Here is a 13,611-nt window from a genome sequence, read left to right as displayed (position 1 = left end):
AATGAAATTTACTGCTGAGATACCCAAATGATGGTAGATATGTATCTAGTGACGATAATGATAGTAATGGTATATTACTGCTATTGTATGATAATATAATATCAATATATTAATAATGAAAATTGATAATTTTTATTAATGGCTGGGCTAGCTTACTCTACCCACTGAAAATTGTACAGGGAATACAGTACTTTTTTTTTTTGGGGGGGGGGGGAATCCTCTTCTACAACTGTAGTACAATACAGACCTTTCTAAAGTTTAATCTGCAAATTTGACTCAATTGCTAGTCTTGTAGCTCAATGGTCCATCCATAACTGTGGCAGAGCCATTCGGAGGGATTACACACATTTAGTCCAGGGGGGCATTTCATAAAGCATTTTGTCCGACAAAGTTGTCAGACAAATTTACTCTCAGCCAATCAGATGCAAGGATTTCAGTAGCTTGAAACAGTTTGTCAGAAAAATATCCAACCAAAACGCTTCATGAAATGCCCCCCTGGATAACTCTCCACTGTCACTGTCAGAGGAATGCAATGGAAACTCTATGGCACAGCGTCAAATGCACATGCGAAATATGAAGCGGGTGCATCGGTGTGCAAATCTGTATCAAGTGCGGCACTGTAATGAAAATAATTCCAGCTCAAGTCGCTCAGTCATCGCCAGGCAGCTAGAGCCAATGCCAAAGGTCACGTGAGGATAGCAGCAGAGGGCTGACACTCTCATGTGTAGTCTTGATCCCAGCTTGTGCCACTTATTTTTTACTTTCCCTGTGGATACAGGTTTCGGATGAGGTGTGACCAAGAGAGGGATTCTTGCCCACCTCCGTGGTGATACTGTGGTCCCAAGCAATGCACACACCCGAAATCGATGGTCTTCATATTTAACCCGTTGAGGACGAGTCCTGAGTATACTTGGGCAAGTGTCTATGGGAATTGCGTGTTGTAGCAAAATCGGTCCGTCCTCAACGAATTAATGGCCTTCTTCTTCAATTTTGTAATGCTATCTCTCTCTCGCACACACACACAATACTTTATATTAATGTAGTTTTCATCATGATGCAAAAATTAGTTTGTTATGATTTGTCTTGAAACCTTTGCGATAATTTGCCTCACACAGTCTGTCTGAACCAGCATGTGCAAAAAACAAACAAACAAACAAAACAAAAGGAGAAAAAAAAAACAAACTTCAGTTTTGTAATCCCATAAAATGTACACACATGTAACTCGGCACACTAGGCCCAGGGTGAGGGTGCCTACAATAGGGTCATGCTCTGGTCATTATTCAGGCATGCACAGTTTTGAGAATTTGAATGCCTCATTTGCTGCATGATTTTAGTATTCATTCATTTTTTTTTTATTTTTTTTTTATTTTTTTTTTTTTTTGGGGGGGGGGGGCATGTGCGAAAAGGCGGCAAATAAAAAGTGCCATCCAAACGCTGATAACACTTCGCGAGTGAAATGAGTGTCAAGTTAATATGGTGGGGCGTACAATGAACACTGTACAATTGTGAAGAGTTCAAACAGTTGGTATATTCATTGACACACATCATTGTGTTTTGACAGTAGTGTGTGTATTTTTACAGGGTTCTGCTTTTTGCTGTTTTTCCATCATGGCCAATTGCACATTGCCTGTCAATGGCACCATACACATCTTGTGAGCTGAACTGTGGAAGAATTTGACTGTGGAATTGGACTTTAAAGTCCAGAAAGAGGTTTTCGTTCATGAAGGCATAGGAAATCATTTTGCATTAACCCGGTGAAATCAAAAGACTCCTCTCCTTTTGAGGTTAAATTCTAATTATGCATTTAGTAGAAAATAATTCAACTTTAAAGGGACTGTACAGTACTGGTTGAGGTGGGGATTCATGTTTTGAACATTCCTAAGTGAGATAATGAGAAACCTCTTATGAAATATGAAAGAGCATGTACAATAATCTGTAATTAGGTGATCCGAGTATCCTCTCGGATCACCTTCTGTATCTGTACGGATTCTTTCTTCTTCTTCTTTCTTTATTTCTCCCCAAAAGTTGTGCAGAGGTTAGCTCAGAAAGTGCTATGCCTATCAAGTTCAAACTTACACCATGTATGTATCGTGTCCCAAAGACGGCAATCGAACTAAAATCAAAGTGATCAGTCGACCGTGACGTCACTATGACGTCATTATATGAAAACACATTCTCAATCATATCTCATTAATGGAGTGGAGTTTTTCAATGAAATTTACGTCACATAAATTTCAAGTCAAACGCATTCTACGCATATTCTGAAAATTCATCTATACCTTAAAACGTGCGCGTACGCGCGCGTTGAAATATTTGTATGCTCAAATCGAGCTCAAAATTTTTTTGCACACGTTTCAGACCATTTGGAGCATTTTTTGAAAAATTGAAAAAATCGGACGGACGCGTACGCGCGCGCGCGTATACGCACACACAGCTCATATGCAATAGAAATTTCCCGATTTTTCACACGGATCGGATGTCTGAAATGCCAAGGTATATTTCTGCCAAGTTTCAAGTCGATCCGACTCAATATGACGTCATACGGGCCCGTCAAAGTTGAAATTCCGCGCGCGCGTCAATGGCGACATACAGTGCAACTATGCCAAAAAACCGATGATTTTAAATCTGATTTTACTCGTCAGGATGAACGGTGACCCCCCATTTTCTTTACATATTTTGAAAGCTGATGAGTTGTACATGTTATTTCATGGGCTGGCTATGCTGACAAAATGATTAAAAGATATCAAATTTCTTAATAAAGTAAAAAAAGTAAATTTTCAAAATGACGTCATCAAATTTCAAATTCACTCGAGCGTATCTCACTTGAATTTCGCCAATTTTCACCCAGATTTCAGTATGTTGTAGCTTATGAAATGTTCTTTCATTACTGTAAAACAACATTTTGATGGGATAACGTAAAAATGGATTGAAAGTATCCTTGTAAAATTTGACCAGTTTACGTGTTATCTCTATGGGAGAGCAGTTTTTCTGGCAGTGAAAATTGACATGACTATCTTTTTCGAGCACTAGCTCACTTATGCTTCGGTGAATTTTTCCCAGATTTTAATATGTTGTAGCTGAGACTTTGGGCTATCGTAAATGTGCCCTCTATTTTTTCATACGACGTCGGCATCACGTCGAAAAACTTGGTTGAAAAATGGCACGTGGCTTCGATGTAACGTCATTTTGCTTAATACACAGGGCCTATGGAGCATGAAATAGGTCATTGCATAGCGCATCCGACTCGTAATCCTAAGGTCCCTGGTTCGAGGCTCACCCCTGCCAATACTTTTTTTGAAATTTTTTTAAACACTTTTTTTTTTCTTCTTTTTCTTTAGTCAGTCTTAATCTCCTTTCCTAACTTTATCTTTTTCTGATTTTTTCATGCTTCTCCTTCAAATTTCTATAAAATTAACATAATTTTTTCTTTATTTTTCTTTCTTTCTACTACTTTCTGTGCAATAGATGAACAACAACAATGGCTATTAATCCCATATTTTGCACATGTTTTGTTCATGTCAGGTACATTATTTCATAAGATAACAATTACTTGATCGGACACCATCTTGGGTATGTAAATTAGGGTCAAAGGTCATAAATGTTTCATCCTGTATCTTGGTGAATACGTGTCCTATCTCTCCAATATTTTGCACACGCAAAAACCATGTTATAAGAATCATTTCACAAAATAACCACTTTTTCCTCAGATGTCATCTTGGGAGTGTAAAGGTGGGTCAAAGGTCATATGTATTTGTTGCTGTATCTTCGTTATCTAGTGTATACAGAATTAGTACCAAAGATGGCAGACATGACTCCCTTTTCTAAATGAGAATCCAAACATGACACGGCCAATGTCTCTAAATACAGATGAAACCTGTATGGTCATGCCTATTGCGATCATGATTCGAATCATTGATTAAAAAAAAAAAATCGGATCACCTTAATTTGTCAGTAATGACAAATTACAATCTCTAGTTTTAAGAAGGATTTAACATTTATTTGATAAAAATTGGTTTTCAAATGGCCGAGATATCCAAAAAAGTGATAATAATAAAAGACTACAGGCCATGCCTTTTATTAGGATCTCTTTGTTTCACCTTGTTTTTGGATATCTCGGCCATTTCAAAACCGATTTTCATCAAATAAACTTTTGATACCCCTTAGAATTGCATGCGCTTTGACATCTCATAGAGTGGTTTCTGAATATCTCACAAAACGTTAAAAGCTAAATCCCCACCTCAACCAGAACTGTACACACCCTTTAAAATTGGGTCGCACATTCATTGTGGATCACAAAATAGTATGTTTAGCATCTCAGGCACATCTGTACATTACATGCACAAAATTGCTTGTTCTGCTGCTTCACTAAAATACCAAAATACCAAAATTTGTTTTCTCTTGAGTTGTCATGCCAGTTTTGACCTTTCTTATGTGGACGGATGTTATATTTATATGTTATACTCAATAAATGCCGTAAGCAAAGTCTGGAAGAAAAAAAAAAACTTTGAGAAAATATGAAATTGACTCTGTCACTACCATTACATTACTCATTCCAATAGGCCATGAATTCAAAATTTCCAGGTAACATACAGTAGAGTGGAACAGGTTGTCAGTCTTATGGGCACAGTTAAGCGACCTTTGACTTTTAAGTCAGTACAGCCACCAGTGATTGTGACGAAAAAAAAAGTTTAATGACATTTCACAGACAGAATGAATGAAGAGCTAGGCAGTCTTTCAAGACTTCACTTGGACATTAAATCTTGATAGCACATCACCATAAGATCCTGAGAGCAAGCGGTCATAAATTTTTCTGACATTTGTTTGAGTTGACTCGAATGTTACAGTCACACAGGCCTAGCTATCAACAGTGTAAATGTTTCCCATTTAGAGTGCAACCTCATTAAACCGATTTGCTCTACTTGCACAAATGTCACACTATTGTTCTATGCAGCTTCCTTGGGGAGGGGGGGGGGGAGGGGGATGGAGCAAGTGTGCTCTATCCAGGGGGTCGTTGCCATGGCAATCGCCTGCAATTAACAAGTTTATAGTTTCTGTTTCAAAGCCATTTGGAAAATGTAACTCCCAAGACGTGGGCGATATAATGGGGCTCTATACAACCTTGCAGTCTACAAATATCTTTCCCCCTTGAGAAATTTCAGCTAACTCAATTCAAAGCTATTATAGGAAATGTAATAATGGCAGCTTCTGAAAAGAATAGCAAATCATTCCTGTAACATGAACATGGGGCATGTCAGGTTCAAGTATTGAACTTATTTGAACTCTTGATGTACAAATGTATACAGAGAATTTTATTTTTTCTGTGTTTTTTTTTTTTAATTTCTGTTCATGTTCAAACTCTCCTTTGTCCTTGAAGTGAGACTATATTTCTACTCAACACTTCAAAATCAAAATAACAATAACAACTTGCAACAGCTTTTGTTAATCCTGCCTGTCCTACCAGTGACCTGTTTGTATAGAAAGTAACAGCACTATGTGATGATAAAATTCAGGGATTTGTGCATTTTTCATGAATTTCACAAATCACTGTTGGGCCATGAATTTAACAACGTGTGTAAATATTGCAAATGGAAAGGCATTAATGCACTTAAGATAACCTCGGTGTCAAATTGCGAAAACAACATCGAAAATGACAGCTTTTACAGCATACAATTCTTTTCATTTCCACATTTTCTTTTCATCTCTTTTAATACATTTTCATCGTTTAATACTTAAGTGTAATTCCAGGAATTTTATTGTTGTTTTTCTTAAGTATTTTGTCTCCAATTTTACTGATTTTTCTTGCAAAGGAAGGTCTTCAGTATTTTCTTTTAGTTTCTAAACATTATCTGTTTGCATATGAACAGTAGGGAAGTTTAAAGTTTGTTTTTTCAGATTTGTCATTTGAGTGCATTTTTTTTTTTTGGACAATAATTAATACATCTCTGTGTTTCAATTGTAGTATTGTACTGTTTATAGAGTTTATAATCCGTCTTTTGTGCTTTTTGACTTTACACTTGTTAAATGTTACAGTGTACATTGTGCCTGTGCCACATGTGCTGTAATGGTGGTTAGTTGAGATGATTTAACCACAATAGTTTGAGAGAAGTGCTTTTATACTATTTATCATTAAATTCAATTCAATTCAATTGAACTTTTATTTCCCTTCAGCAGAAAGGTAATACAAATACAAATTTAAACCATTAATTAACAGTTTATAAACAATGCGGATCATTGCGGAATGACAATGCGGAACAATGCGGATTAATTATTGTCCAAAAAAAGTTTTTTTAAATACAATATATGTGTATGTAAATGAACGAATATAAACAATGCATACTCTGCAGTGGTAACGAAAAAGTACTTGTGAGCCTTTGTAATTTATCATCTTTTTGTCATGATAAAGGAAGGAATCTTCAATTTGTTCTTTATTGATCAGAATATCTTTGATTCAGTCAAATGTTTTTCACTGACAAGTTGTCAGAACCTGATTTATATCTAGGTTTTGTTTTGCAACTGTTGTGAACTATGACTCCTTTTTGCCGTCTGTGGTTGGATTGACGGATATCACTTTCAGTTGGTCTGCGGTGGGTAAGGGGAGGAGAGGTTGTGGGGTCGTGCTGGCTGAATTCCCCTGCGAAAACTGGGACTTGTTTTGTTTGTAAGCATTGCCAGTTTGCACCCATCCAGCTCTTCCCTTTACCCGTTGACGATTAGACCCGAGAATACCCGGGCAGGTGTCTATTGGAAATGCCCATCATAGCAAAATCAGTTAGACCTTGACAGGTTTGAGAGAGCTGAAAGAGGAAAAGGCTTAAAATATCATATAGAAGCTTCACTCAAAGTTATTGGATCCTCACTTTCATAGCGGTCATATGTTACCAGACAAAAGTAAATTGATTGATGACGAGATTGGTTTGGACTGAAAGATTTATATAGCAGGTGGGTAGATAGACTGTTAGATTGTTGTTTAGCTCTACAACACTTCCCTAATGCTGTATGATATGCACACGTGTAATATACATGTAAGGAGGGATAGATAATTGACAAAATAGATGGAACAAAACAAATTGAATAAGATGGAGACCTACATGTAATATAAGAGCAGAGGAGAAAGCAATAATGATCATATGCCTGGAGTGTTATAAATATAGTTAAAAACTGACATTGTAGGTATTGAAAAAGCAAATGAAAGTAACCCTACTCTCTAAAAAAAAAAAAAAAAAAAAAAAAATTGAGTGAAAATATTCACTCTTGAAGGAGTGAATGCAAAAAAGAGTGAATTTTGAGTGAAAATGTTTATTTTCACTCATTTTGTAGTGACCTCAGGGATCACTCGAAGATTTTGGAGTGATCCGTGAGGTCACTCTAAAAGAGTGAAAATGAACATTTTCACTCAAAATTCGCTCCAATTTCACTCTAAATTCACTCTTTTTTGCATTCACTCCTTCTAGAGTGAATATTTTCACTCGTTTTTTTTTTTTTTTTTTTAGAGAGTATGTGCATGAAAGTACCCATACATTCATGCACAGATGCAAACATTACTTTTCAAGTGTAACTGGGTCCAGCGTGGAAATCCGAATGAACACTTGGAAACTGCGCAAATGAGCAAGTTGCAGGCTTGTGTAAATCGAACGGGGGATGCCTTCTTGGGTATAGCCTTCATCAGCATGCCTGAATGGTATTCACACAGCGCCAGCATGCATTGTCAATATTGACTCCTTCTCTGCCCTATGAAATTAAATCCGTCTCCGTAATAGATTTGGTGCCTTCCCAGAACTTCAATACTCCCATCTTTGCAGGGACATAATTTGGGAAAGACCTGGGAGAAAATTGAGTGAAAAAGGGGAGAAAAATATGATTCCCATTAAAAAGAAAAGTAGGACAAATGTGAGACATAAACTAGCTGTATGAATGTAAACATTACTATCTTGTTGAAAAAGGATAGTGACTATAATATTTTATCATCAGAAAGTAGATAAGGCAAATATGGAAATGGTCATTGTTGAAATCTGTGGCCACATTTTGCCACTTATTGATTTACCTTCCTACAGAATATGATGGTGAATTTCTCCATGTGGATATTGGGGAACTGTGGTATAGTGGATAAGACTCTTGATTTTCATCATATACACAATGTAGGTCCCAGGTTCAAATCCCATCAAGTGCCACTGTCCTTGGATGGGATATTTTTGCCTGTCATGTCCTTGTCAACCAAGGTGTATAAATGGGTACCTGACAACGCTAGGGTTATAATGATGGCAGGGCCCTCTGGTTAGGTTACCCTGGATAAAGAAGACCATGCTGTTGTTGTCATATTATTGGATGATATTTCTATTCTTGTCTAGAATTGAATCTTTTTATCTCTTCTCATCTGTTTGTGTTTTTTCAGGGCCTACTCCTTGGTGGACTCATCCCGTGTGTCTACCTTTCTCATCTCCATCCTCCTCATCGTCTACGGAAGTTTCAGGTGAGTCTATAATCCCTTTCACAAAAAGCCCCAAATTATTATTATTTTTTAAATGTTTTTGTTTCTTCCGTATTGCAATTTTTATTCTTCTTCCTCTTTTCCAAGTTCCTTACAGGGAAGGTCCACCCTGAAAATGTTTTAGTGTGGATAGAAGCATGAAAACTAGACTTGGAATTTGTCAACACTGACAAATTAGGTGATCCGATTTTTTTTTAATCGATGATTCGAGTCCTGATCGCAATAGGCATGACCATACAGGTTTCATCTGTGTTTAATGACATTGACCGTGTGATGTTTTAATTCTCATTTAGAAAAGAGAGTCAGGTCTGCCATCTTTGGTACCAAATTCAGTATACACTATAACGAAGATACAGAATGAAACATTTATGACCTTTGACCCTAATTTACCTACCCAAGATGGTGTTCGATCAAGTAGTTGTTATCTTATAATAATGTACGTGACATGAACTAAACATGTGCAAAATATGGGGGTAATAGGGAATGTCTTTCTTGAGTTATTGCAAAGAAAGTTGCAGAAAGAAAGTAACATGAAAATACATCGAAGCTAAGCTTTAATTTTTGCGAAGTTTTTCGACGTGATTTCGATGTCGCATGAAAAAGAGTGGGCAAAGAAACGATAGCGCAAAGTCTCAGCTACAACATATTAAAATCTGGGAGAAATTCACAGAAGAGTAAGTGAGCTAGTGTTCGATAAAGACCGTCATGTCAATTTTCATTTCCAGAAAAATTCCCTCCCATAGAGATAACACGTAAACTGGTTAAATTTGACAAGGTTACATTATATCTATTTTCACGAGGTGAAGACATCATCCGATTAAAACTTTGATTGAAGAAAACTTAAAGAGTATTACATTGGCTACAACACACTAAAATCTGGAAGAAATTCACCGAAGGGTAATTGAGCTAGTCGTCGATAAAGACAATCATGTCAATTTTCACATCTAGAAAAATTCCCTCCCATAGAGATAACACGTCATAATGAAGATAAAGAAAGAAGTACATATGACCTTTGACCCCACTTTGCACAGACAAGATGGCCTCTGAGCCAAAAATGCTTATTTCATGAAATGATCCTTGTAACATGGTCTTTACGTGTGCAAAATATGGGAAAGATAGGACATGTATTTACCAAGATACAGGATGAAACACTTATGACCTTTGACCCTAATTTACATACCCAAGATGGCGTCTGATGAAGTAGTTGTTATTTTATGAAATAATGTACGTGACATGAACTAAACATGTGCAAAATATGGTGGTGATAGAGGCTGTTTTTCTTGAGTTATTGCAAAGAAAGTTGCAGAAAGAAAGAAATATCTCAATACATGGAAGATAAGTTTGATTTCAACCAAGTTTTTTGACGTGATGTCGGCGTCGTATGAAAAAATAGAGGGTACATTAGCGATAGCCCAAAGTCTCAGCTACAACATATTAAAATTTGGGAGAAATTCACCGAAGAGTAAGTGAGCTAGTGCTCCATAAAGACCGTCATGTCAATTTTCATTTCCAGAAAAATTCCCTCCCATAGAGATAACACGTAAACTGGTTAAATTTGACAAGGTTACATTATATCCATTTTCACGAGGTGAAGACATCATCCGATTAAATCTTTGATAGAATAGAACTTAAAGAGTATTAAATTGGCTACAACATACTAAAATCTGGAAGAAATTCACCGAAGGGTAAGTGAGCTAGTCGTAGATAAAGACAATCATGTCAATTTTCACATCTAGAAAAATTCCCTCCCATAGAGATAACACGTCATAATGAAGATAAAGAAAGAAGTACATATGACCTTTGACCCTACTTTGCACAGACAAGATGGCGTCTGAGCAAAAAGTGTTTATTTTGTGAAATGATTCTTGTAACATGGTCTTTACGTATGCAAAATATGGGAAAGATAGGACATGTATTTATCAAGATACAGGATGAAACACTTATGACCTTTGACCCTAATTTACATACCCAAGATGGTGTCCGATCAAGTAGTTGTTATTTTATGAAATAATGTACGTGACATAAACTAAACATGTGCAAAATATTGGGCTGATAGAGCTTGTTTTTCTTGAGTTATTGCAAAGAAAGTTGCAGAAAGAAAGGAATATGAAAATGCATGGAAGATAAGCTTTAATTTCAACCAAGTTTTTGGGCATGATGCCGACTCCGTATGAAAAAACAAAGGGCATGATGCCGACTCCGTATGAAAAAACAAAGGGCATACATACGATAGCCCAAAGTCTCAGCTACAACATACTAAAATATGGGAGAAATTCACCGAAGCATAAGTGAGCTAGTGCTCGATAAAGATAGTCATGTCAGTTTTCATTTCCAGAAAAACTGCACTCCCATAGAGATAACACGTAAACTGGTCAAATTTAACAATGTTACTTTTAATCCCTTTTTACGAGGTGATGCCGTCATCCAATCAAATTGTTGTTATTATATATCTGAAAGACCATTTAATAAGCTACAACATATTGAAATTTGGACGAAAATCAACTAAAGAATAAGTGAGATATGCTTGAATAAACTTGAAATTTGATGACGTCATTTTGAAAATTTACTTTTTTAACTTTATTAAGAAATTTGATATATTTCAATCATTTTTCCAGCATTGCCAACCCATGAAATGACATGTACAACTCATCAGCTTTCAGAATATGTAAAGAAAATGGGGGGTCACCGTCCATCCTGACGAGTAAAATCGGATTTAAAATTGGCGGTTTTTTGGCATAGTTGCACTGTATATCGCCATTGACGCGCGCGCGGAATTTCAACTTTGACCGGCCCGTATGACGTCATATTGAGTCGAATCGACTTGAAACTTGGTAGAAATATTCCTTGACATTTTAGACATCCGACAAATGTGGAAAAACGGGAAATTTCTATTGCATATGAGCTGTGCGCGCGTATATGTGCGCGCACGTACGCGTCCGTCCAATTTTTTCAATTTTTCAAAAAATGCTCCAAATGGTCTGAAACGTGTGCAAAAAAAAATTGAGCTCGATTTGAGCATATAAATATTTCAACGCGCGCGTACGCGCGCGTTTTAAGAGAAAATATGAATTTTGAGAATATGAGTAGAATGCGCATAACTTGAAATATATGTGACGTAAATTTCATTGAAAAATTCAATTCCATTGATGAGATATGATTGAGAATGTGTTTTCATATAATGACGTCATAGTGACGTCACGGTCGACTGATCACTATGATTTTATTAGACCCGTCGTCTTTGGGACATGATACATATATGGTATAAGTTTGAAATTGATAGGAAGATTACTTTTTGAGCTAATCGATACACAAATTTTGTCCAGAAATAAAGAAAGAAGAAGAAGAAGAAGAAGAACCACCAACAAAGAATCCGTACAGATACAGAAGGTGATCCGAGAGGATACTCGGATCACCTAATGAGAGGAACAGGACAGTGAAAGTTTTGAGCAAATTGTGATCCAAATTTCAGAAAGTTGTGATATATTTGAAGTTGTGATCAATCAGGCACAATTGGCAACTCTGTGATGCAACACATTTGAGCTTACCTTCCATTCGCCCCGTGCATAAGATTTCGTAAAATCTGGGGTTTTTTTTGTTATTGATAAAAGATTTTTTTTTTTTTCCGTGCAGAGAATATATAGGAAACTGTCTACAGTGATTGCGTTAAGGGTGCACAGATTCATGTATGTACAATTGAAATTAATGCTTTAACTCTTGGAAAATAAAAATGTCTTATTTACAGTACAGAAAAAAAATGGAAGAGGGATGAGCTTCTATGTGACATTACAGAATTGCCAATTTGTGTTTGATTGATTACAGCTTCAAAAAGTGGTAACTTTTGTAGTTTTCAACACGATTTGATCAAACTTTCAATGCCCTGCTCATCCTAATTTTTCTGCTTCTATTCATGCAAACTAATTTTCAGGATGGATTTCTTACCTGCAACTGGCAGCTCTCCTTCACTGTGGCTCAAAGTCATGCAAATTGTCAGTTTATGCTCTTTCCTCAATCCCATGCTACTTGTTAATATCTCTTTCTTGACTTTCTCCCCATCTCTTATATCTTTTCCTATCTCTCCCTCTCTCTCTCTCTCTCCCAGTTTCTCTCTCACAGTCTGTTCCACCCTCTCTCACTGTCTTCTAACTCCCCCTCTCCCTGCATCTCAATCTATCTATCTATCTTTCTGTGATCTACCTTTTTATCTATCTATCTATATATATATATATATACATATATATATATACCTGTCTGTCTATCTATCTATCTATCTATCTATCTATCTATCTATCTATCTATCTTTTTATCTATCTGTCTATCTATCTATCTTTCTATCTGTCTATCTTTCTATGTATATTTCTATCTATCTTGTTATCTATCCATCTTTCTATCTTTCTATCTATCTGTCTTTCCATCTATCTATCTATCTATCTATCTATCTATCTATCTATCTTTCCATCTATCTATTTATCCTTTCTGTCACTTTACCAAGTACTCTGGCTTGATTGATCATGTGATATGGCCCCTGTCATGATCAAGCCATGACTCAGCCATAGTTATACTTCACTGTGCCTTGGGATATTATTGATCACAGTCCAATGTTTGATGTACCCTTCAATGTGGATGTTGTGGTATTACTGTCACTGTGCCTCTTGGTTACACTCCTGTGATTGAAAAGAAAGAGAGTATTCAGTTTCCATTGTTCTGAAGATCGCAACCAATAAACGCCAAGTAAATTTGCTATCTAGTATGATACCCGTTGTAGGTTTTGGTTGATAATTAAAAGCGAGAACGTACAATACACACAGCTGTGAGTATTACCAGCTTGAACGAGCATAGTACATGTATGTATGGACAACTTAAAGTGCAATGCCCTGTGACATTCAAGTTGGCTGTGAGAGAAAATTTAAAATCGGGTCTACAGAATCTTAGAAGTTGAATCAAAATGCCACGTTTTATGAAAAAGTACACATACAGTGTATGGAATATTAAATTTGCCACATTTTCATAGAATACTATGAAGTAGTTAGATTGTGAGCAATCACTTTCACAAATTGCAAGAGGGAATGGTGTAATCACCTCACAAAGTTCACTTTGGTAAAAAAAAATCTACTACTATTTCCTCCTTT

The 13,611-nt window shown here is 36.4% G+C and overlaps 1 protein-coding gene across 1 annotated transcript in view; it reads left to right on the top strand.

Moving 5' to 3' along the window:
- LOC140227256 (signal peptide peptidase-like 3) overlaps nt 1-13,611 on the top strand; it is a 158,698-nt gene that overhangs the window by 69,710 nt on the left and 75,377 nt on the right. The window contains 1 exon segment of the mRNA XM_072307678.1: nt 8,390-8,467. Coding sequence (XP_072163779.1) covers nt 8,390-8,467 — 78 coding nt within the window.

The sequence above is a fragment of the Diadema setosum genome, chromosome 4 (genome assembly GCF_964275005.1).
Source record: "Diadema setosum chromosome 4, eeDiaSeto1, whole genome shotgun sequence".
Classification (NCBI taxonomy): domain Eukaryota; kingdom Metazoa; phylum Echinodermata; class Echinoidea; order Diadematoida; family Diadematidae; genus Diadema; species Diadema setosum.
Note: the sequence above shows the minus strand (reverse complement) of the source record. Positions and strands in the feature narration are given on the sequence as shown.